The following is a 27,188-nucleotide window of genomic DNA, read 5'->3' as shown; positions in this document are numbered from 1 at the left end:
AACAATCACAGCTTCAATGGCTCACCTCCAAACTTCTTCCACTTATTTTCATAGGTATCCTCCCCTTACACAGAGAAGTACAGTTTTTTCCAAGGCTGAACTCAACACAGAAGCTTAGATGGTGTTGTGATGTTCCTGAACTGGGACTTGACTGCACTATCTGAAAGTTACTATTCCCTTAAATCTACAATGAATGAATCACAAAGTTTTATATTTATGGTCTGTACTACCTGCCTTATGAGAAGAGGAGGATCAGTCAACCTGAGCCTCCAGTTCTGAATGCTCAGGGGTGAATTTGTTAGATCAGCAATGAACTCTGACTTATGAGAAGAACCAGAGTCAAAGCTGTTTGATCTGATTGCACATATAACACTAATCACAGAAATTCTATGGTTTGACTAAATGGAGAGGAGATGCTCTTCTGTGCTTCAAATGGCCTCATAACATGGAAGATCTTGCTAAACACTGCAGGAATCAAACACAGACACTTTTATAAAAGTCACTGCCTGCCCAGCTCTTTGAGAAGCCAGAGCTTGAAGAGGTGGCAGGACATGACCTGTAGATGACTCAGAAAGCTGCCTGTGTTGAAGATATAGCATGACAAAAAGGAAAAAATAATAAGCTCCAAATTAGTGGGTAGTTTGCACAACATAGCCACTAGGTCTTAACAGCATTAAAAAACTGAACAGTCCAAAGCATGCAATTAACAAAAGCTACAAAGCAATCACTGGTTTACAACTACATATTTCATAAGTATTTATTTAGTGATTACTCCAGATATTCAAGGCGTATGTCCTAGAGTTCATGCAGCATTTCTTTGCTGCATAGCAGAAAGCTGTGTTGCCTAGAGATAGCAACCAAATTTCATACTGGGCTGACAGAGAGAAATATCTAAGAAAGGATAGGAGATTTCTGGGAAGACATTAATTTTGCAGGTTTTTACAGGGAGCACCAATTCTTAAAATATATCTTTAGCTCCTGTTTATCTGGTATTATTTAAAGCGTATGTGTAGATCAGTAATTTCATTAATACATACAAACTGTAACACAGATTGAGAACTCAGTAGTTTTCAAGACCCTGACTGATCCCCGTTCTCACAGAATATCAAAAATGCCCCCCCCTTTTTTTAAACTGTGAAAAAATACATATACGTGTGTATATAAAGAAAATTACTTTGCTCATAACCCAAGGGTAGGTAGTTTCTATAGCAACTCCATTCTCCCCTACCCAAAAGACAAGGAAACACTTGTAGATTCATTAGCCAAAAAAACAGAAAAGCCAAAGTACTAGTATTTTGGCTTTGGTATCTTTATTCTGGTTTGGTTTACTTCCTTTTATTTAAGAGAACTTTTTAAAACAGAACGAAAACCAAACCAAAACAAACGTTTTTTTCATTTCAGAGTCTTTGATGCAGGATAATCCATTAAAAAAAAAAAAAAAAGGTGAAAAGACTTACCTTGAAAGTTCTTCCAGTTTAGATTTAGCAAATTCAAGGCTCTTTCGTTCAACATGTTCATGTGGTGTGTGAGCCAGAAGTTCATGCAGTGTTATAATATATCTAGGGATCTTAAAATAAGTTAGGTATAGAATCAGCAAATCCATAAAGGAATAATTCCAATACAGCATTTTCTTAAATATTAGCTATTATATTCATCATTAAAGTTTTACAAACATGGTCTTTTTTTTTTTTTTTTTTTTAAAACAAATATCCACAGCTAAGTAGTTATACATAAACTCTAAATAAAACTGCCAAAGTGAGCAGTTTTATTTAGAGTTTATTTTACTGAGCTATTGGGTGACAGAGGCTGCATATGCATAGGTACATTTTCAGTTTGAGGAAACACAAGTTCTATTTATTACATTTTAATAAAAAAATCAGGTCAGAGGCAGTGACAAATATGACGTAAATTTCATTTTTTCATGCTGCTATCCATGTGCCAACAGAGAAAACTTTCAGAACTCTCTGGGAGGTCCATATATACCTTCCCACAATTTTGACAGGATACATGCATCTAGATTTTTTTATGACTTTGAAAATACCAGCTAACCTTTTAGCATATAGATGAAAGAATTCACATTGTACTAATGGGCATTAAAGGCCGAATAAAAGAACAATGACACTGATTCACTTTGTCATCAATTAAAGCAGTTTCATCATTGTTAAACAGAACCAAATGATACTACAGTGAACTTATTTTTACAGAGTAAAAGTCATTTAAAAAGTGGAGAGGTGTCTTCTCTTATGCTGAAGTGAGAAGTCCTCAGCAATGACACTGTGCCCATCACATATTGAATAGGTTTCGTATCCTATTTTCTCTTTCCCCTTTAAAATCCCAAGATCTTTCTTCAATTCTTTTTTCAACCAAAAGATCCCCAAACTTTATAATATACAAACTCAAAGCTGAACAAATGCACTGTTACAGGTGGTAATGGCCTTTAGGTTAATACGGTTGACTAGAACTACCACAAATGTCAGTGACCCTCTTTTTTTTTTTTTTTTTTTTAAACTCTCTCCTTCTTTTGTCAGTAACTGAACAAACTGAGGGGGTTCACTGTTGTCATGATGAGTAAATTGTTATGTCAAATGGATAAGTCACAAAATCTTCAGACCAGCACTTCATAGGCCCTTGAAAACAGCTGCAAATAATTAATCCAGGCAGATCAAGACAAAGTATCACAAGGCTAATAAAGTTTTCAAAACTTTTGCGGATTTTTCATTTTCTAAAGACCAGGTCACTGGAGAACAAAATGGTTGCCAAGAGTATTCCTTGTAAAATGCTTGTGGTTGTTCTAGCTTGTTATACCAGTTATATTGCTGCATATCCCTGCAGCAGGTCAGAAATTGAGAATTTCTTTCTCAGCTTTTCTTTTTTGGTCTTTTGGCACTAGTCCTCATCTAACATCCTCCTTGAACATACACAAGATTCTGGATAGAGCTGATTAAGTGTAGTTGGAGAAAAGATCTCTACAGGCAGTGCCTAATAAATAAATGAAAACTAAATTAATTTGCACGAGACTACTACAGTTAAGCAAAAAGCATCTTCTATCAATCATAATTTCAGTAACACAAAATGATTCAACCAAACAATAAAAACAAACAGTGAAAAAAAATGTACAGAGACTACCTGAAACATGGGGTAAGTAAGGAAAGTTTCCAGCATTCGCCCCTCACATGCTGGGTTGGCTTCATATTGCTTCAAGAGTTTGTCAAAATCTCTGTTTTGCTTACAGTTTGCCAGTACTTGTAGACTATATTGATGATTCCGAACAAATTCTTGATATATGTTCAGCATTGGCAGCAGAATGTCAAATAAGTCAGCTAGAAAAAGTCAAGAAATGCTTTTTTTTTTTTCCAGCTACCCATCTCTTGGAATGTACTTTTAAAGAAACTACTATGTTCTATGGAAGTGAATTACTGTAATCAGTACTGAGATTTTAGAAGCATTAAACTTGGTTCCTCCACCTGCCAAAATACAGTTGTTCTGATTAGTAATCAGCTAATATCACTGAAAATTCAGGGGCCCATGTCTAAACAATGCTTAGCGTAGAGGCTAACCCAGAGGCATTCTCATATATGGACTTCAAGAGAGTCATATTACTGCTCACATGGAACATTCACTACACCAGATCACATGGTGCTACTTCTGCAAATGTATTCCACTCAAAAAGGACACTACCTTTTTTAAAAATAAAAAATAAAAAAAAAACAGCCACTGTAGTTTCAAAAATAATTAAGAAAATTGTACCCTTAGAGAAAATACAGTAACTTACCTAGAATTAAGGTAGGCCAATTAGCTATTCTTGCTTTTAAACCTTGGTGAAATATTTCATGAAGAAACATGATTGTTTCACTGAAAAACAAGTATTTAAAGAAAAAAAAATTCAGGTCTATTTTCTCATTTGTAATTCAATGAGGAACATACCTTCACGGATATTAGTGTATTTTGCACTTCGGTAGAAAAAAATAGAAGACAGTCATTATTACAGAAGTAAATGCCTCATTTTATTATACTGTATAAAATTTTTAGTATAGTATCTTTTCAAAATGCATAGTATTTACTGTAGAAAGCATATTCTAACTGCTTAGTCTTTTAAATAAAAGCATCTATTAAATAACATATTCCACACATGTTAAATAATAGAGTATCCTTGGCAATGCATTCAGTATTTAACAGGATCAATAAGATGCAGAAAACCTCTAGCCAGTGGTAGTCATCTATATTCTTATTTGCTGCTCTTCCAAATTTGAAGCTTAGAACTTTTCTATAACGTGAACCTTAATATTGTACTTTAGCTCATGAGGTCAGCAGAATCAGCATTAGAGGCATCCCAATTGTAAGCGAAACCATGAAGAGTGAAGTGATTATGCATACACTATTATGAAAGGGAAGCCTGTCTCATAACTAAAGCACTATGTTCTTTTTCTTAGAGTTTTGGAGCAGACTTGGATGCAATCTCAATCCTGTTTAAAATTCTAGATGCCTGCGGGCTTATTTTTGCTTACTCATTAAAACAGCACTTGGATGCTTAATGCAAAGAACAATTATTTTTTGTAGGATATGAACAGACAAGCAAGAGAGAAGGAGGTTCCTTAGGCATGGCAAAAGCAAATAGGAAATATGACATAGTCATCCTCAGGGTCTTATCTGGATCATATGAGGCCATTAAGTCCAATTTTGCTCTCATAAGAGAAAAGGAAAGAAGAAAGGTGGCAGAAAATTTAAGAGAACTGCCCCATGAAGCATTATATTCCTCTAGCAAAGAAGACAAAGAATGTAAGGAGGCACAGAGGACTAACTGGCTTCAAACAGCATCACAGACAGCACCTTGCCTCTTAGCCTACGGAAATGTGGTCCTCCTCAGTCACATTACTTACATCAGAACAGCAGCAACAACAACAACAAAAAACACAAATGCCAAACTTCACTACTGCAAATTCAAGCAGAATGGGAAGAAGTGGTCAGACAAATCCCCAAAAGCAACTAAAAAAAAACAAACCTACCTGTTGAGGAAAATGCTACTAACATCATCGTGACTGATAGGTGGCTTCTTTGAACTTGCAGCCATTCTTAAGGGCCTCAGAAAACAGTTCACAAGAACATAAAGTTGATGCACATATTCAGATTCAGCCTCAACCATGTTAAAAACTATCTGATTCCTTTTTCTCATACTTTCTGCATGAGGAGAACAAATATAATCTTGGACAATAGTCTTCCATTTTCTTCTACATAGCCAGCCCCGCATAAAGCTCTGAACCTAAAAAGACACCAAGTAGAAAAGAATGAGATGACTTAAAATAAGTTTTTCACTGTAGAAATAACCGTCTGTGTGAAATGCTTCTGTCAAAAAAATAAATAAATATGTTGTCCTCTAAAACATTACTGATCCATAATTGTTCCTGAATTATATCTGTAGATATCTATTTATTAATAGAAGTCAAACAAGCATTTGATAACGTTGGTAATATTTGCTTCCCAACCATATACATATCAAAGTACGTTTTACCGCAGGCTCAAAGGTTGTACCTTTTCATATACTCTTCCTGTCAGCACAACTATCCTATACACTGCCCTGGTTATCTTAACTCCTTTTACTTCCCCTTACGTATTTCTCACTTTCTTATATCCCCAATCGTATTGTATGAGGTTTTCATGGAACGCATTTCAAAACAGACCTTGATATCAGCATTGACATAATTCTGAAACAGCTGTTAGGCTCAGTTTGCTTTCTGTTTTGTATAGGTACTACCTACTGTTTGCATTTAAAGCTACATACACTATTTAATATCAGACACCTAGGCTAGCGATACTATTATTCAGAAAAGTCAGATTTTTGCCATTCTTAAGAGGTATCTCTATGTCATAGAAAAATCTACTTAGGTATAATATCCATTGAAGTTACAAGTGGACAAAAGACTACAGAAAAGGTCTACTTCTGGTCACAGAAAACTTCAGTATGTCTTTTCCTTGACCTTGATGTGATGATCATTCATTTTGAAAGAGAAATGGAAAATTTCACTGCTAACAATTTACTCTGAATAAATATCTTAAAAAAAAAAAAAAAAGTGGGAGGGGGCAACCGTCAAAACAATCAAGATGTAGAATGCAGTGAATCAGAATCAGAACTCTCCTTGTACTAAAAGAGGCATTTCTGGCTCTATTATAATGTTAAATCTGTATGAAAAGGAAAATTCATACAAGGGTACCACCTCAATACCTGACTCAGACTATGTGACCCAGAAATGGTTAGTGAAACTAAGTCCATATAGCAGAAAAGAGATGTAATTTAAGAGATTGAAGACAGTGAAAATACAGGACCACATCTTCAAGCATGATTTCCATTTATGTTCATGTATTAGGATTTGTAGGAGTCAGCTATGTGCAGTGTTCTGGAGGCTGGTTTTATCCAGCCTTAAGCAGTATTATGAAAAGCTACACATGTAAATACCATACAGTTTGGGTCATTTATTGCCTTGATACTAAAAACACTGGCCATAGCATCCTAGCACTATCGGCATCAAACAGACCAGAAGACAACCTGAAACAATAATGCTTTCTGCATTTTCAATATTTGTATTCCATCTGCAGTGACAGAATGTAAGCTATTCTTTTATATCTTTATAAGCATTTTTATAAGAAAGGAGTATAAAGTTACTACATGCTTGATTCCCACAGGACATAACCCATGACTGAATTTCACTCTTCATAAGCAGTCAAATGCAAAGTGCAACCTTCTCTAATCAACTGAATATAAACAAAGTAAAAACAAATACTTCAGTAACAAAGACACTCAGGGATAAATAGCCCCTGAAACATATTAAGTTGATATAATTTAAGTGGTTTGAGTAGGATCAGGGCAAAAGACATCTGGACAGTTGAGTGTACTTAATCAAACAGTACCTGAATGCAAAACTAGACAGACTAAAATACACAAGCAACCTCCCACACTCCATTTTTCTCCTTTCAAACACAGAACATTGCATATTTACCTTTTTAATTTTTTTAATATCTGGATCCTCATCTTCCTGGTTGCCTTGATAAGGTCGCATTCTTTCTTTTGTTTTATTGAGAGCTATAATCTGACAAAAACAACCATTCATTAAATGCTTTTTTGCAATTAAATTCTTTGCTACAGAACTAACTGAAAAATCTTTTCCCCTTCTTCAAAAGCTCTTCCTAAAAACTGTTAAAGCTGCATGGAATGACAAGCACATTTTTGGTCACAGGGATATAAACACAGTTCTCAGAAAACAAACAAGGCTTTTGATCCAGATGACAGAAGGACCAAAAGAGATATGGTTCTCCTCTCAAAATGAAGTGTGTCTTTCAGACCTTCTCAGCTCAGAACTGCAACAAAACTTTTAACATTCAATGAAATAGAGTAGCTTGGAATGGTCCACAGTAATGTCACAACCAAAGATGGTGTTTAGAGGACCAAATATCATGTGTGAAGACAGGTAGGAAGTAATACCATCAGTGGGATCAATATTGCGAAGCAACATGTCATCTTAAATTCTCTGACAATGTAGTAATCCAATCAGATTTTCTGCCTGTAATATTTCTAAGAAAAACATCTAGCCAAGGGTTCATAGGAGGACTATTACATGTAGACCTTACTGGGTACTGTTATTTTTGCAAATATTAAAGAAATATTAAAAATGATTATAATGCACATAGCAAAACATTACAATTGATTGGTTTCTTGATGACTCTGTCACATACCTCAGATTTAAGTCTTTCAATTTCTGTATCTTGATCTTCAAGCTGATGTCGAAGTTGATTGGCTGCAATCTTCTCAGTCTCTACAATTTGCACAAGATGAATGTACTTCTGCATCAGTACCTCCCTTTCAATCAGAATATCTGAATAACTAAAAAGGAAAACATTTAATTTATTAAAAGTAGCCAGATGTTGTCTTTCATATTTCCTTATCGAATACTGACAGAAAAAACATCACATTAATGACAAGAAATCTGCAAACTGCGTTTGTTTGATCTAATATAAAATTAATAGCTTAGTCATAAATAATCTAAACCTATGAAGTGTTCAATACTCTTTTTAGAGACAGGAGTCAGCAGTATCCACTATCCCAGAACCCAAAGCAAGATAATTGCACTGATCTTTTTAAAAGCTTCTAATTTTCAGGTTAAGCTCAAGAACTCTATTCATTCAATTTCTTTAATTATTTTAAGGGCTGCACTTTTTTTTTTCTTCTTTTTTTTTTTTTTTCCCTCTTCCTGTCAGCTGTGGGGATTTGGGAGAAGCATCTGATACTTCATCTGAACTATTTCTAATTCTCTCTGCCTCTCAGGTTTCTTCAAGAATTCCCATCATAACCTTCAACATTATTATTTTGGTTTGCTAATACCTATTTTATTGATGAGGTCAGTTTGATATTACTCAAATAAATGCATTTAATCTAATTAGTAACAGGAACTGTGCTATCAGTCCTTTCTTTTATCTTTTAGCTAGTTTCCGTCAATTAGTATGTTCCTGAAAAGGGACAGTGTCCCTAGAGCAATTAAGTATCACAACCACAGCTGTGATGAGCACCAATAGCTTTAAACTAAAAGAGGTAAGATTTAGATTAAAGGTTAGGAGGAAATTCTTCACTCAGAGGGTGGTGAGGAACTGGAACAGGTTGCCCAGAGAAGCTGTGGATGCCCCATCCCTGGAGAGGTTCAAGGGCAGGCTGGATGGGGCTTTGAGCAACCCGGTCTGGTGGGAGGTGTCCCTGCCCATGGCAGAGGGTTGGAACTAGACAAAGTTTAAGGTCCCTTCCAGCCCAAGCCGTTCCATGATCATATAGGAAGTACTCTTTACAACTTCAGATAAAGAAGAAATCAGTTGTTCCTACTCAACATCTTCACCAGACTGATCTTTCACGTGATTCAATCTCTCTGACATAGATAACTTAAATGTGCAAAAAAGTACAGTCCTATGAAGTGCTTGTTTGCTGGCAATGGTTCAGCAAAATCTACAGACACATACAGCCTCTTTACCTAATCTCTGGGATCTTGTTCCTCTGGGATTTAAATAATTAGCCACTCACCCCAGCTGAGCGGTGTAATCGACCTGCTGGAGGGATGGGATCCCACCCAGAGGAACCTGGGCAGGCCTGAGAGGTGGGCCAGTGCGAACCTCATGGAGTTCAACAAGGCCAAGTGCAAGGTCCTGCACCTGGGCTGGGGCAATCCCAAGCACAAATACTGGCTGGACAATGAATGGATAGCGGGGAGCCCTGTGGAGAAGAACCTGGGGGTATTGGTGGTTGAAAAACCAAACATGAGCTGCCAATGTGTACTTGCAGCCCAGAGAGCCAACCATATCCTGGCCTGCACCAAAAGCAGCGTGCCCAGCAGGGCGAGGGAGGTGATTGTCCCCCTCTGCTCTGCTCTCGTGAGACCCCACCTGGAGCCCTGTGCTCAGCTCTGGGGTCCCCAGCACAAGAAGAACACGGAAGTAATAGAACAAATCCAGAAGAGGGACGCAAAGGTGATCAAGGGGCTGGATCACCTCTCCTGTGGAGACAGGCTGAGGGAGTTGGGGATGTTCAGCCTGGAGGAGAGAAGGCTCCAGGAGACCTTACAGCGGCCTTCCAGTGCCTAACGGGGGCTGCAGGAAAGCTGGGGAAGGACTCTGTGTCAGGGGGTGTAGAGATAGGACAAGGGGGAATGGCATTAAACTAAACAAGGGTAGGTTTTGATTAGATATTATGAAGAAATGCTTCACTCTGAGGGTGGTGAGGCACTGGAACAGGTTGCCCAGAGAAGCTGTGGGTTCCCCATCCGTGGAAGTGCTTGAGGCCAGGCTGGAATCGGGCCTTGAGCAACGTAGTCTGGTGGGAGGTGTCTCTGCCCATGGCAGGGGGGTTGGAACTAGATGGTCTTTAAGGTCTCTTCCAACCAAAGCTGTTCTGTGATTTGCAAGATAAAGTCCAAACACAAAACATGGCAGAACTAAGGCCTAAAATTTGGCAAGGGATCTTTTATTATTTTATGATCTATCATAACTTTCCTGCTATCATGGTTGCACAGGATTTGACAGATGGGATTTTTGGATTGCACATCTTTTCTTTCTTAATTTCTTTCTGCTTGTTACAGCACTCATTTAAAAACAATCATTTCCTATTAAATACTGTGCTGCTTTTATAAATGCAGCAACGTGCATCCTCATTTCGTGCATCATTTTCAATATGTATATTTACTGCCAATTCAATTGGTATTAGCAGAGTTACATACTTGTGGGAACACTATTTAGTACAACTATTAAATTCACTGCTTAACCTGAAAAGCAAGCTTAGATTTAAAATAGAATGAGTTCCCACAGCCACCATGAAGCAAAAGTTTTTCCTCCTTGAGTGTATTATGAGAAGAATAGTAAGTGAATTCAATTCAACTGCATTTAATTTTATATTTTAACCACTGCAACTGTAAACAATAAATAGCCAAAATAGTCACTTGGCATCTCTTCCAACAAATAAAACACCATCCCTGAAAAAATCTACTATGGAGCAATCCATATACCTTATGTGGAATAAAAGGTAATAACGTATGAGATTTAGTGCTTTAAAAATGTTTATTAATGATCTTTTCTGTTTTGCATGAATTGTGGTTTGTTTGTTTTTTTCAGAACCATAATACTTAGTCTCCTTGCACCTTAAGAAGCATTTGCACATGATAAGTGTCTGAGTTAGACACACAGATAGCACTTGCACTTTTACAATGGTAAGAGATGTTACAAAGACAAAAACCTATGTAACTGAGAGGAAAATTTAGTCCTTGGCACCTGAAGCACCGCTTTGATTTACATTTAACATGAAGAGTAGACTTTTTTTCCCAGAAGCAGATCCAAATAGGTGACAAGCCTCCTCCCACCCCTTTTTTTTTTTAATATTTTTCCTTTTAAAATTTTCCTTTCTTGCTTTCACTACAAAATGTTTCCAGTACAAAAAAATGACAGATTTGAATTTGTCTTTATTTAAGAACAGGGAAAACACTAAGATACAGAATCATGAAGGGTGAACAGCTGCTACAGTCCAAACTGGTGTAAGATTGAGTACTAACATATACAATGTTTTTCTTTCACTTTTTTATTATTTTTATTTTTCTCCTTTAGGGGAAGAAACTTCATCCAGATTTTTCAGTTTCTTAAGATGCATTAGTCTTTCTTTACTAGGGAATGAGAACTTTACCATGAAAGACTGAAAAGTTTCTTCTTTTTTTTTCTTTTTGAGATGTATATAGTATATTTTGCTTGGATAGTGGCTTTGGCTGAATAAAATGTCAGTCTCAGCCTGGAAACCAAACATTTCCTTCACTTCTATAATTAGCAGTACAAAAAGGAGTTAATTAGAAAAACCTGTGTACATCTACAGTAACTTAGAATAGGTTAGACATTTTCCTTCTCAAAACTGCTACTTGCCCTGGGAAATGAAAATTACAAGATTTTGGAATACAGTTCTCTCAGTTCTAACAACCCTTTTCTCCGCATTTCTCACCCCTTTCTTGCATTTAAGAGTTAAGACACCATGCCTAAATTGCTAATGTGTATATCCAGCATAATCTCTGGAGCCTTCAAATAGGGCATGGCTTCAATAATGAATCAGCAGGCTTCTAATTGATTATACATGTATACAAAATCAATCGTTAAAGAAAATGGTACCAAAGCATTCAAATGTCAAAGGCAGATGAAAAATTCCTAAAACACTCTGTAAGCAGACAGCCTGGATCTAGTTATATTGTTAAGGTATTGTTTAACAGAAGGAAACAACTACTGTGAACCATAGATTTCTATGAGGTGGTATTAACATTTTACTGAGAGAAGCAATTCTGCAACTTTATCACAATAGATAGTAAGACTCAAAGACTGAGCAATTTGAAAGGTGAGGCTATACCTACCTCTTACTATTGCATGCAGAGGCAGATAAATACAAGAACCTTAAGCTTTGACTGATCACTACCTAGCACATAGAGACAGGGAGAAACAAAGTATGTCCTGAAAAAAATATGCCTCATTTAGACCCCATGGGAGTTGACATGCTCAGAAAATATAGGAAAAATGCAGAAATTTAGGAAGTGTCTCACTGTTAGGAACTCCCTTTTGTAGAAGCAGATGAAGATAAAAGTCTCCAGTAGTGATATCAGCAAATATAATGGATTTTTTTACTGAATTCAGAACAGAATTATGGTTATCTGTGCCAGGGAAGGTTTAGGTTAGATATTAGGAGAAATTTCTTTACTGAAAGGGTTGTGTGGCATTGGAATGGGCTGCCCAGGGGAGTGGTTGTGTCACCATCCCTGGGGTCTTCAAGAAATGTGTAGATGTGGTGCTTAGTAGCGTGGTTTAGTGGTGGACTTGTCAGTAGTAGGTTAAAGGTTGGACTAGATGATTTTGGAAGTGTTTTCCAACCTGAATGATTCTATGATTCTTTGTACTGAATGTTAATTGTACTAAAACTACTCAGGTAGCTGAAAGCACCATGCAGTGGACCTGGGCACAACTATTTATGACTCTATCAAATCACCCTAAAGATATGAAACGCAAAATGCAACCTAATCAGTTCTTTGTGAAAAGCAGGCAACATGACTTTGGGGGTGTTGCATGCAAAAGAAATTGCAAATCCATCTGCCTATTTGAACTACCCTCAAGCAGCTATAGGAATCCTCACCAAAGGAGGAACAGCTTCCAATCAGGTTTTTAAGTCTACTATCATACTAACACCCACACAGTAGATGGTAAATGTTACAACAGAATTTACACAATCCATCCTTATGACTGTAATCAATGTGACTTGTAAGACCACCTGTACACAACTACAATTAAGCTTTAATGAATTCCTTATCATATGGGATATCAAAGATGACCTATGGCTGTGAGGGTTACAGGGCTGCAGCTTACTGGAAGACACGAAATTAAGATGGACTTTCGGACACACTTGGACAGCTGTTTAGAAAGGTTGTAAAACTGGTGTCGGCTGATTTCCAGTCAAACAGATGGAAAATGGCACTTGGACTAATGAACAACGACAGCAATCAGGGTGAGGGTTAGGGGGTGATATACTGGGAAACATGCAAAGTCCACACCCAAAACAGCTCTTGATTTTTCTAACTGAGATATGGAAATAAACTGGAACACAAACCCTTTCAAAAGAGTGGCCCCAACAACCACTGGAAAGTTTGTGAAACCAAGCCAGGTGAGTTGGGGAATCGCTCTAGGACATAATCGCTCTAGGATAATTTGGAGGTGAATGCTACCCTCTTATGAGACAGTGAGACAATCCTGAAAACACACCTCATTAATCAATACATTACCCATCAAACTCCAAAACATGGGGCCCACTACAACTCACACAAAATGAGCAGCTGTTTCAATTGTTCTGGTACTCTTTTATCCAAGAAAATCTGACTATAGGAATTAATCTACAAATGAACTTGGGCAGAAAGGCACATTACCCCTTTATGCAAAACTGGGACAGAATTCAACAGCAGCTATAAAGTACAGACTAAATACAATGGGAAGGGACACTCCTCACTGCGTGAACTGAGGCTCCACTGAGCTGTTAAGAACTTGCAGCTACTGTCTCTGGAGGATGGGATTGGTGGGATTTCAAGTATTCACTTAGAAAACAACTACCACACCAATCACCTGGACAGCCATAATTACCAATACAATAATCACAGCCTCTGGAGTTTTTTGTCTACCTCAAGTGTTGTGTGCTGATGCGGAAATGACAGAGAAGGGAAACACAACAGGAACTGATCTGCCAAGACATGCAAGCCCCCCGCCTGAGCTTAAGGAGTACTTTACAGCAGCAAAGATGTCAGCTACAGGAACATAGCTCTCTTGGGGGATAAGACAGGCTTCCAGGTGCAAGAAGCACAGGTGGCACAGTCCTCTCTGGTTCTATTTCTAAGGGTGGAAATGTTATGGTGTGTGACAAAAGACGGATTTTAACAAACACAAATAATCTAATCAGAGAATGAGCCCCCTGTCCTGGTTACTCCTATGGCTATCGTAGACCAACCAGTCCATAAATGGTCCATCGCCACAGGAATGGTCACAGTGGCAGGCAGGGGAACCCCAATGACCCAGTCAAGAAACAAATACCCAGCTCCTGTCATGGATATGGACATGGACATGGATATGACAGGGGAGCCACCAGCCTCATTGACAAAGAAATCCATCAAATTGAGTCAGTGGAAAAGCTCTCTGGATCACATTTTAAGCTGAAAACGTTTTTCCCTACAGAGGTATGAAATATACAATGTAATGCAGGAAGCATACTTTGGGATTGTACAAGACTCATTATAGCATGCTTATAGGAGGTAACAAGGGCAAGGAAAGGGAGGGCTCAAGGAGGTTCACAGAACAAGAATAGGAAAGAGGACAGTTACAGGGCTAAAAGGAGATAAAAACTCACATGTAAAAAGATTGCTGATACAATACACTTGTCTGGCCATGCCCTGCACCTGATCAGCACAGTCTGCTGTCTTTGCATTGAACTCAGTGTCTGATTGCCTGGGTCAGAGAACTCTGTATATGCGTGCATGGAGCTCTAAGTGCCAGCATGTGCAGTTGGGACCGCAGGCCATGGGGCCCTGTGTCTGCCATGCCGGTAACTACCTGGAGAGGCAGAGGTACGTGCATATGGTGCGTGTGTGTTAGGGAGCAATTGCTAGCAAGTATCAGGCCTGGCTAGCCAGTGGATCAGATTAGACCCTTGGAAGCTTGGCAGCAAAACTGGGATCATCAGAGAGTCTGCAGGTTGTTTACTGCCACTGAAGATCCTGTTCAGCTACTGGAAGACCCTAAGGTTGGGCGACTGACTAAGAAACGTGTTTGCACATGTGTGTTTCTCTGTGATGGCTGGAAATGAGCATATCCAAGGGCCAGATACCAGCTAGGCTGAGTGTGTAAGGCCAGTCACAGGAGAGATCCTCTTCTCCCAGCATGGTGGACCGAGGACCAGCAGCTGAAGTGGGACTGGAGGCCTGGAGAGCACATTTCCAGCTTCCAGCAACAGGGGAGACCAAGGATCCAGGGCCAGTTCCTGGACAGACTGAATGTCTAGGCTATTTATTTGAGGGATCCGTATTGTATATATGCATATTTTTCCATTTAACACACCTTCATCCTGATCAGCCAGGGAAGGAAACTGGATAAGGCTGCTGGTGATGTCCATGCCTGTGAGGGTGCTGCATGTTTCTGTCTGTGCTGGTCTGTGTAGTCAGCTATGTTTGCATGTGTGCTCATCTGTGTTCGGAATACATGCTGAGGCTCACCTCTGGTTCAGCCTGGGTACAGGAATCAGAGGCAGCCTTGCTTCTGTCAAGCTACCAGATCTGGCAACCCTTGTCATTTTGTTCTGTGGATCTAGTCAGACATTATTTGAAAGGCAGATATAAGACTGCTTTGCTCATGCTCTAAGAATTACTAAAATCCTTTCAGATCTGTTCCCAGCCAACTGGAAACAACAAAATTGTTATTATCACCTGTACAGTGTGAAGGCATTAGTAGCAAAGGTACTTGCTGTGAGTTTCTGGGCAGCTCTGAGCTAGCATGCTGAGCTTAGAACTGTCTGCAAAATACTCTGTGAAATACACCCTGCATTATCAGGCAAAGTGTGCCAACAAACCTGAAGAATGATCCTTTTCTTTAAGAACTGATAGTTTGAGGGCAGTAGTTCATCATATGTTTTAAACAGCAAACTAGCTGAAAGAAACCCTCCCACTCTTCTCACCCACACAGCACACTTGCTCTCCTACGTCTCACCCATCTATTTCTCTTCTCCTTGTGTGGTGAACACAGGTGTACTGTGTGGATATGTAGTGAACAGATCCAGTGAACTGAGACAAATTAAAACTAAGCTGGCAAAAAAACAAGCAACACACCATTCTTTTTAGTGCATATCAGTTTCCCAATTAAGTTCACACTTGTGGCAGCCTGAGGGAAGGGTTGGTAAAGGTGTGGGAATTAATGGCTGACTGAGCAGAATGACAGCTGTTTCTTCCTGGAGCAATGTGGGCTTGTGCAGGTTTAAAGCATATGCAAAACTACAGCCTGGGTTGCTTAGTTCAAGATTTTCCAATAAGCTAAAGTAGAAAATACCAAGAAATTTGATGAGTACTGCATACACATTAAAAAAATGAAACCTAACAGGTTTTCAGTTAAATGCAAAAAATAAAATAAAATATATATATATATATATATATATATTAAAACCATAGAAGAATGTGTAAGAGAAGGTAAAAAGACAGTCTCGGTCTACTGATGGTGAAACAGAATTTTTCATAGGAGAACAAGTTCTGGAACAAAATCGCCAGACAGAAATCCCACATGCAGTCACTGATGGAGGAGCCAGGGTTTGCCAAGAACAAATCCACCAGTAAAGAAGTGTAATTCGGAAGAAGTAAACATTATTCCACCACTCTGGGTATTATGGAAAACTTGAAACACTGAGAATTGAAATAAAATGAAAAGCAATGAAAAGTAGGAGTGCAGGTGTAGCTCACAATGAATGGAGTCCCAGTAGAATATGTTGAATTGCATATCCCATTGCAAGCTGATAAGCCACCCTCCCTCAGATGAGGAGGCGGCTCTATGGAGGTGAACATAAGCACTGCAGAATCTAACTGCAGCAGAAAAAAGCCTGCCAGCTCTCAAAGAGTGTGTACAGTACACCCCAAGTGATAAGTGGTAACATACCACCCATAGTGAAATCTTCCAAGAAACAATAGACAATGCCACAGCAGAAAGTGCTTTAATTATTTATTTGCATCCAAAAAAAAATACCTAATTACCAAAGTGGGACGTGTGTATAATAAGATGGAAAGGGCTATTTTTTCAACTCTGTGTTTGTAACTTGCAAATTAAACCACATGGAAGAGACTCTGATGACTGCAAACATGCATTTGGCAAAAAGTCATAAAAAGCAATCCAAAATTAGATTTTGTATACATTAAGCTAAAACAAAACAAAGCAAACAAACACACAACTCAACAAAAGCCCACCTACTTTGTCTCAGCTAAAACATGGATTACTGTCACAGATGTATTCACCCAGAACAAGATATTCCCATACCTATTTTCAGTTTAATGGTAAGGGGGGATGTTCTTAACACCTCCTCAAATTTTTACCTAAGATTTCTGAGATATTGCAAAAAGTATCTCCAAAAGGCTACACAAATTGACACCTAGCAATTCAAAACAAAAGTCTGAGGGAAGGGTCAGAAACAAAAAAGTTGGAGGCTCAAAAACTTGCTTCTGCAACTTCTCCCCATATGTCAAAAATAAAGACAAACTCAAGCAAAAATTCTGCAGTTATGTTGGAGGAAAAATTAACCCCTGAGACAACATTGTTTAATTATTTTTTATTTAATTAAGTTGTCAAAAAATGTTAGGGAATAGACTAAAACTATTGTTTCTACTTTTCAGTTATATATTTATATATCTTTGGTGAAACTCGAGTAACTTTTATTTGGCCAAGTAACTGTTATGCAGCCCCAGGTGTTTTTTGCTAGGTACAACATGAAGCAAATAAAAGGAATTTGCACCGAAGTAGAAAAGCATCAGAATAATGAGGTAACCACAACAGTGTCCAACACTCCATGTTCAGCAGCTAAGTTTCCACAGATTTTTTGGTGCTTGCAGGTATTTTCTCAAGGTATAATACTAGAACGTGAAAAACAATAACCGAGTCCCCAAAAATTTTCCGAAGAAATTTAAAACCTATGAAGAAAAATACATTTAAAAAAATAATTAATTAAAAATCCCTCAGTTGATATAGGGCCCTGAGAATACTCCTCACAGTTATGTCCATAGTTCATATTATTATAACTGTCACTTCAGATAAGCACAAATAGAAGCAGAAAAGTTATCTAGTACAAGGGAGATAAACACACTGATCTCTTCCTTAGCAGAACAGAGACTCAGTCGTCTGAATGTTGCACTGGTAACAATCTGGCGGATGCAAAATTCAAGACTAACCTCTTCTGAGCAAGTTTGTCAATATTTTCAATTGCGTGTTTTTTAAAGCTGGCTTAATATTTTGTTAAGTGCTGCCATGGAAATTCATGTGTGATATTTTTATGGAATGAACGTCCTAAGAAGAAATTGTAACTCAGTATTGTGAGCTCTTCTTGGTTATGAGCCTTTCATACCAGGCAACAGAAAAGAAGAAAACTATCCTCAGAAAAGGGAACACTGCAGGATCCTGCTTTCCCCAGATGCCCTTACCACAAGGCAAAAACAGTCAAGCTCCTTTCATTCTTTCCTTGCTGTCATACTTCACAAAAGAAATTGACCCAAATTCAGTAGCAAGGTGAACAGTTTTCTCATCTCACCTGAACAACATAGAACTGTCTGCTGGTGTTATGGGCTGAGAATTCAACACCTCATATCTTCTCCATTTCTGAAATAATGTGCTCACTGACAGGACTACCATGCAAAATGTGGCTTGTGATACCACAGCGCAGCGGGTGCTTTCCAAGAAAGCATAAGACCTGTTCAGTTAGGTACCACCACTAAGAAAACGATAAAGATCCAGAGACTGGGTGTCTAGAGGAGACAAGGCCTAGAGCTTCAGGGACTAATTTCAGAGGGTCTAAATTAAAAACTGCTCCCTGGTGTTGTTCCTTTTCAGTTATAAAACACAACCACTTCTGTTTACATGGCTTAGGTCCTAAGCAACTCAGAAACTGTCTTCTTCCTAGTGCGTTACCATGGTATTGTAGATTAGCTGACGTTAGTATGTAAGAGAGGAGGCTGGAGAAAGTGCATTTCAGCAAAGACACTTGCCTCTGCAACCCATGTCTCAAACCTGCAGTTAGCAGATTTTCTTTTAGATTGAACTGTAAAGCTTGCATATTTGCCAATCACTTTTCTCAGGGAAATATTACTGCATGGCTGGAAGCACTACTATGCCCGCCATTCACAAGACTGACCATCGTTCAGAACTTCATTTTTGAAGAAGAAATTGTATTTCTTACATTTTATCATAATAATGCTTTGACCTCCTCTTTCTTACATTTATTCCTGTGTAAGAGCTTTTGAACACTCATTCATTCATTTGGCAGATCACTTATTTCTTCATTCATATAGCACACTTTGCCTTTGATGGACACTAACCATAGGAGTTGTTTCCAGTAAAAGGGCATTATTGAACAAATTCCAACTGAACACAATCACTTGCAAACGATAAAATATTGCGCTGTATGCACAAACTGATAAACACATTTTTTCTGTAACATATCCATGAATTGCAAGTAATACACACCCAATACACTGTAACATGTATTTTTGTTTAGAGAGTGAATTTAGATTTTGAAATTACTAACAATTTATTTATAACAAAACAGAGGTTAAGATCAATGATCAGGTTTCATACCTAGCTTGGTGAATAGCTTCTACCCATTCATCTCCATCAACTTCATCCTCACAACGGAGCTCCAGTGGCTTCTGCCCTTCATGGCCAAATAGAACAGTAAAGTAATACTGCAAATTAAAACAAGAAAAAAAATGTTCAGAAACTCTTTTAAATAAAATCGATACATAAAATGTCAAAAAAGAATCTGACTTATTAAATTCAGTGCACACTATTGCCAGCCTAGGAAAACTTGTTTTAAGCTACCAGTCATGAAACACAGATTGAAGATGAAAATAAATCTGTAACATATTCTCCTCTGAATTGATGTAATAGCTTTCATGAAACTTATCATAATTTATTGTTTTTAAGCTTCCACATGCAAGACAACAGAATATAATTCCCTCAGTAGCTTCTACGGTCAAATGCAACAGTGGGTGTCAAATACAAGCGGAGTGTCTGTAGTTCTTTTTTTCTTGCACTTTTTCAGCTGAGATTTTTCTTAGATGCCATCACAAGGATACCAAATCCAGTAATGACACAACTTCATCACAAGAATGTGCACTGGGTCTAGATAATTTTTTCACCATTGCGAAAGAACAAGACAAACCTTCTTGTTTCCCACACTCCGAAAATGTTTTTCCCGTCTTTTGAGAAGTCTCAGCCATAATCATCATTGCAACATATATATATATATTTATTTTTTAAATGAAAATGCTATTCATAAAAGAAGCATCGTATTCTCTGATGACATTTCTTACATAAAGGACTTCGTCTGTGGTATGTTCTGTAGAACGCAGAATTTCAAAGAAGTTTTTGCCATTTTCATAATGTAGTAATTGTAGTCTTACCTAATAGGGAGGGGAAAACCTCCAGTCATCTACTTTAAAACACATTTCACAAGGTTATTTACAGTCAGATAGTAAACAGTATTATTCTGATTTAGGTGAAAACAGGTGAGAAAATGTTCTAACTAAACACACACCTGTAATTTCAATAGATGCCTTAAATGCAGCCATTAGAAAGCCAGCTGTTTCACAGGTAGGGGCACCTGTGACGGGCCTGCCCACACACAACCTGCAGTTTTTAGGTTCAGTGTGATTCAGGAGGCCTTGGAGCCAATCATTCCCTCACTAGACCATTCAGTTTTCTTCAGTATCTACAATTTTTTAACCTCTCTTCCTTCATGATCACAATTAACAGGGAACTGACTGTAACCACATGGCAGCAATTATTTTCTGGAATCTAACAGCAAATTCCACACTCACTCCAGCCAGCAAGTGAGGTATGCAATTTACATTCTCCCACTCCATGAACCACTGTTTACAGCAGTAAGTAACCTGAAGTGATGTCAACAAACATTCTGCTTTCCTTGTCAAATCCACAGCTCAGCTGAAAAAAAAACTCTCCAAGCCAAACAAAGTACTGGGGATCAAGAAAATACACACCACCTCAGAATAAAAAGCCATTTCCAAGGCAGGAGGAACGCAAGCATAAACAGAAACAGAAGGGATGAAATTTTACCTACAGAGAATTGGCTGCAGATATTGTCAACATTTATAATGAATTCTGTCCCTACAAAAAAAAAAAAAAAAAAAAAGTGTTTCAGCCTTTTATTGTCTCCTGCTTAAACATCTGGCAGCCTGCTGTGCAGGCGCAACACACAGGTCAGCTGCAGAGTCTGTACAGAGCAGGTTCAATACACCCCTGGTGAATTAGATTCACTGCACTGGCACCAGCACTGTGTGTGCACCTGTATTTGCATCTAGGTTTGTGCCTGGGGACCTCACATTTACAAAACCCATCTGCCTCTGAGCTTCTGATTATGCTCCTATGTTTGGTTTCATTTTAGGTAACATGAGTACATATGATGGCATTCCACAAAAAGAAAACTATTCATCTGTGAATTGTATTATTTACTAAAAGTTGTTACATGTATACAAAACATTTTTCATACAGAAGACCACAAATACTGCAGGATTAGCAGCAGATGATCAAAACAATGGAAGCAAGGCAAAATAAGCAGAAATATTCACATTTTAATAGGCCATAAAAAGAAAGTTCAGGCCCAAATCAGTTGAGTTTCTAAAAGAAAACTACTTGAGTGCACAGCCAAGGTTCAATAAATCATTCAAAGGATAATATTATTTTTCCTAATTTTTTTCAATTGCCTAATCCTGCATTTTTTCAACAATAAATCACTTTTCACTTAAATCTAAATTCCATTAAAAGGAAAAAAAAAAAGAGTTCCGTAAGATTGTTCAGACGGTTCGTAATAGTGTTAGACAAAAGCTTTTATAATCATGCAGTGCAGCTGAAGCATCAATCCAGCATCAGTAACAATTAGCACTTGATTTATCCAGAAGTCAACATTATAGTAAGCAAAATGCAAGCAAAGTATTATAGCACACCTCTAAAAAGAATCTCTAAGTCACCCTTGAATTTTAACTCCTTTTAAAATAAATGTTGTTTATGCAGCAAAGTATCTTACTATAAGAAAATACGATAGAATCTATGATGCTGTACTGCATATTCAAGTTTATGATGAATGTGAATGGACTTATGTACATATATCTATTTATACATAGATATATAATTTTAGCACTACCGTGCTATCTGATAAACAATTCAGCTTACGCATCACTGCAATTTATACAGTATAGGTAAAAAACACCTTTCTGTATACACCCTATTAGTTTTCTGAAGTGATGATAGTAAGTATTTATGAGCTACAGGACACATTTACACCAACTATCATCATCATCATTCATCAGGTCTGTTGGACAAGCAGGCAGGCACTCATGTTTCAAATGAAGCCCATGGTTTGGTTGGACAATTTTTTTTATTATTGCTTCCTCTAAAAATACTTAGTCTCACAGAAGATAAAATGAACAATTTGTATTTTGATATAAAACATATATGTTTGTTTCATTTTAAGGTACCTTTTCAGTATTCATATACGCACAAGAAAAATAATAAGTCTTCGTGTTAACTTAAAGATCTTTGGCAGAGAACTTCTCCTAAGCTGGCACTAGGCAGGGACACTACCACTAGAGGAATATTACTGAGTATCACTTCTCTGGCTGGCATCTAGCACTACTCCAAGTTCCTTCCTATGGTGAGAAGGGAAGACCATGCAATGAGCTGATCAGTACTTCTACTTCAGAGAAATGACTGGAATAAGACTGAAAACATGACAGAAAGTACTTCACCAGAGCATTTCAATGCCACTCATTGTTATGCTGGACTCTCTACTGACAGCATTAATATATATAACTTTGTCCTCATAAAGTTGTCCAGATAATAGCTGTATTCAAAACAAGACAGCAAAAGGCTTAATGTTACCGTGCTTTCTAAAAGGGAAAAAACATGCTCTTTTCTGGTAAAAAATAAAAATAAAAATGAAAATACATGCCTTATAACCAACACCTCTTTTAGAGCATACTATGGTAGATTTTCCATCAATACAGACACCCCGAAGACTAAATTTCTCAACAACAACATGCTGTTTCCCTTGTGACTGATGAGAGCATTTGCTGTTTATGAGGTGAGAGTCACACCAACACAGACAGCACTCTTCCAATAAACAGGGATGGTCCCGCAGCTCACTCTTTTCTCTCCACCTCACATGGAATCTGCAAAGAACATCTCTGTTCTGTCCCCTGATAACTCATCACTGTGCCTGTTTCATCTGTTTACTACTTTTTGTCCCCTAGCACTGAGGTAATGCGACACATCTTTTCCATCCGTAAATTAGCAGCGACACTCGCAAAGGAAGCAACTATTTGAAGTTACTGAGACACCAGAGGACCAAGAGGAACGAGCACGAATCATCCCATAGTGGTGCTGCTACATGTCACAGGCTGAAAAGCTACTTCTACAGGTAATAATGCTGCCTGACATCTCCTATTACAAGCTCCTGCCTTCAGCTCCTTGTAAATTTGATCAGCTTTCAGTGCCTGGATGGAAAAGCTCGTACTGCATAAAAGATGCATGGGTCAACAGTGGTTTTGCTATCTTACCCTTTCATCAGCACAGCATATAAACATTTAAATTACGTTTCAAAGGACTCCAAGGTGACTACCAAATGTAGGCTTGTAAATGATTATAGTGGGGTAATAGCTACTTGCCTATGCATTTCTTTTCCCTAAATTTTCCTTATTAAACATAAAACTAATTTTTGTCATAGTACACTAAAAGCAAACAAACAAACACATTTTTAAAGCTTAAGCGTGGAGTAACCACCTAATGTTATTTCCTGATCTGTCAATGACTTAACATGCAGTTCTGATGTCATCATTCAAGCCAGGACCTTGAGAAGAATTTAAAAAGAAAATTCCAATCATCATATTGAAGAGAATGGCAAGTACAAATGTATACCAAGTACATGTATACCAAGCACAAATGTATACCAAATGTATACCTTTGTATACCAAGATTGCTACTGAAAATTAAGTCTTAGAATAGATAATAGAATCATCAAGGTTGGAAAAGACCTCCAAGATCATCTGATCCAACCATCACCCTACCACCAATGTCACCCACTAAACCATGTTCCTAAGCACCACATCCAGCCTTTCCTTGAACACCCCAAGGGATGGTGATGCCACCACTTCCCTGGGCAACCCGTTCCAATGCCTGACTACTCTTTCTGAGAAGAAATGTCTCCTCATTTCCAACCTAAACCTCCCCTGGTGCAACTTGAGGCCATTTCCTCTGGTCCTACCACTACTTACCTGCGAGAAGAGGCTGACCCCCCCAGCTCCCCACACCTTCCTTTCAGGTAGTTGTAGAGAGCAACGAGGTCTCCCCTGAGCCTCCTCTTCTCCAGACTAAACAATCCCAGTTCCCTCAGCCACTCCTCACAGGACTTGTTCTCCAGACCCCTCACCAGCTTCGTTGCCCTTCTCTGAACTCACTTGAGCACCTCAATGTCCTTCTTGTACTGAGGAGCCCAAAGCTGAACACAGTACTCGAGGTGCGGCCTCACCAGAGCAGTGTACAGGGGGATGATCACCTCCCTGCTCCTGCTGGCTACACTATTCCTGACACAAGCCAGGATGCCGTTGGCCTTCTTGGCCCCTTGGGCACACTGCTGCCTCATGTTCAGGCGAGCATCAACCAGCATCCCCAGATCCTTTTCCTCTGCACAGCTTTCCAGCCACTCTGCCCCAAGCCTGTAGCACTGCATAGGTTGTTGTGGCCAAAGTGCAGGACTCGGCACTTAGCCATGTTAAGCCTTATCCAGTTGGCCTCTGCCCATCGATCCAACCTGTCTGGGTCCCTCTGCAGGGCCTTCTTACCCTCTGGCATATCGACACTTCCCCCCAACTTGCTGTCATCTGCAAACTTGTTGAGGGTGCACTCAACAACTTTGTCTTAACAAAGGCATGTCTTCAAAATGAAATAATGAGGAAGCTTAAACATTTGCTGTATCATTAACGCTTATATTCACAACCTGACGTTTATAAGGGCATATTAAAAATCTTTTGAGGGTAAAAGAGATGGGAGAGACAACTAATTAAGATTGAAGGAGACAGGCTAGAAATATTTCTCATTCTTGACTTCCAAGGAAATTTTCAGAGTCTGTAAATCTGTATGCAATCTCAAGCACTATGAAATTATTGGGCATAAGAGGACAATCACTGCAGTAATCCAAGATTCTTCAGCAATCGTTGAAAGAAAAGCAGCAAACCACTGTCTCAATCAAAGCAGCTTGTACTATTCAAGGACATGTTAACTCATGAAGTTTCCAGATGTCTTCTAGTGCCAGTATTTTGTCCAAGCTCTCAAATATGAATCATATGTATTTTATATTTCCTAAATCCTACAGAAAGAGGAGGAAAGGAAAAAGTGTTTTTGGAAGAAGGCAGCATCCCTAAAGTGGATAAGAGTGCAGAAGGATGAGGGTATGGAGGTGAGGAAAATGTTGGGCAGGGGTAAGTAACAATCCCTTCCCATCACTGGATCACAAGCATGTTAGGAGTGGGAAGTAAGGGAAATATTTTTCTTTAAATCAAGGGAAAGTAAATGCCAGGGCTGGGTTTTGCCCTATCTTGAGATTTGCTGCGCCACTAGCACTGGCCGGAAATGTGTAGCCCATTGTTATTAAATTAACGTGAAAACAGACTAATGTCAGGAGGGTGAAAAGTACAACAATTTTTTAAAAAGTTTCTAGGGAGATCTACACAGCCAATGCAGTTCATATTTGTATCACACCAATTAGTAGAAACTCTAATGAGAACAGAATTAGTGGATATTAGACTTAATATGATGTTCTTGGGAAAAGTCAGTATTGCTTATATAAAAAGATGTCATCTCCTCTAAACCCAGCAGAGTTCTCTTAAGGGGTCAATAAGCATTTGGATTGCAAAGATACAGTTTTCAAAATTTTTTTGACAGATTTTAAAGGAATCAAACATCCAGGACTTAAAAGAAGAATGTCCTTCCATTGATAAAAAGAAAAAAGGAAAAAAAAATCAAAAGCTAGGAAATAATTTGAATATTGGACCATCTGTCAGTTCTGACAATGGAACAAGGACATCGAGGCACTTCTTCAGAGAATTGCGCTGAGGACTGGAACAACAGATTATAAAGGATGACAAAGTTTGTTAATTATTCAGGATAGTAATGACAAGAACCTATTATGAAGAACTGCAGACTCAACACGCTTGAGTTACTGGACAATAAAATGGCAGATGAAGTTCGTTGTACACAAATGTAAAGTGACACAGATGAGGGAAAACATTCCAGGTTTCACACGTGAAAAGATGGGCTCTGTGCTTGGTACTACCACTCCGAAGTAAGAACCTGGGATTCTGACAAATAATCCCATGAAAACAACAGACCATTGCTCAGCAGCTGCCAAAAAAATCAAATGAGAATGCTAGGGACCCTTAGGAAAGAAACATAACAAAGCAGATAAGACTATTAACCTATAAAACATCTTGAATAATATGAGCAGTTATACACCTGTTTAGTCGTTACAGTTACACTCTGATTGATTTTGATTCTTTAAAGAAATACAGAAGAAATTTGCAAGACTGGTAGTGAGCCACTGCAGTATTTTAGCTTCTGTGTTTCTTTGTGATGGCACAGTTTTGCTTGAGAAGATTAGGGATTAAGGGTTTTTAAATCATCTTAATGTTACTTCACCACGCCTGGTAGATAGAAATCTGGTACTGAATAGGACAAGAGAGAAAAAACTCAGGAAATAAATAAGAATAGAGCTTAAGACCCTGCCAAGCCATAGCAAGAATAAGCCAAGAATAAGAATCTGCCAAGCCACTGAATCAAGAAAAGATGAGAAATTTCTTTGAATGCCATCTCTCACACTGAGGAGATTCAGAGATGAGCTGTAGTATCTATTCCAGTTTTGGGTTAAACACTGGTCAAATACATACTGCAACCCTATAAGGGACAATTAAGTCATTGTGTGGTGGATGAGATGGATTGATGCCTTCTCTCCTTAACTAATACTGGATTCATCAATTTATAAACTGCATCATAAAATCTATTCTGGCATGTCAGTTAGTCATGTTCCTGAGCTATTCTGCAAATACTGTCTAGGCCAAAAACAGCATTGAGGTCAATATGTTTAAACATGCAATATTGTACTTAGGGTGAATATACAGAAGCCTATCCCTTTTTATACACCTTTCTGATATTTATTTAAAAATACCATACCCAACTTGTGTGTAAAACAAACAAACAAAAAGAATAATACACAATGGTCACTGTAGACCGTAATTATCCTGCAACCCCATTGACTTGAATCAAAATGATGCCAAATCATAGTGGCTATGGCATTTGTCTTCATGGATGAC

General features: G+C 38.3%; 1 protein-coding gene across 2 annotated transcripts in view; it reads right to left on the bottom strand.

Annotated features, from left to right (window-relative positions):
* Positions 1-27,188, bottom strand: part of RASGRF2 (Ras protein specific guanine nucleotide releasing factor 2) — a 157,923-nt gene that overhangs the window by 80,195 nt on the left and 50,540 nt on the right. For both annotated transcript variants that reach the window (XM_035567542.2, XM_050716437.1), the window contains exons 2-8: positions 19,387-19,493; positions 7,723-7,870; positions 6,990-7,079; positions 5,004-5,257; positions 3,773-3,852; positions 3,127-3,320; positions 1,458-1,567 (exon numbers count right to left, since the gene is read on the bottom strand). In XM_035567542.2, coding sequence (XP_035423435.1) covers positions 1,458-1,567; positions 3,127-3,320; positions 3,773-3,852; positions 5,004-5,257; positions 6,990-7,079; positions 7,723-7,870; positions 19,387-19,493 — 983 coding nt within the window. The remainder of the gene's footprint in view (positions 1-1,457; positions 1,568-3,126; positions 3,321-3,772; positions 3,853-5,003; positions 5,258-6,989; positions 7,080-7,722; positions 7,871-19,386; positions 19,494-27,188) is intronic.

Source organism: Cygnus atratus, chromosome Z (genome assembly GCF_013377495.2).
Source record: "Cygnus atratus isolate AKBS03 ecotype Queensland, Australia chromosome Z, CAtr_DNAZoo_HiC_assembly, whole genome shotgun sequence".
Lineage (NCBI taxonomy): Eukaryota > Metazoa > Chordata > Aves > Anseriformes > Anatidae > Cygnus > Cygnus atratus.
Note: the sequence above shows the minus strand (reverse complement) of the source record. Positions and strands in the feature narration are given on the sequence as shown.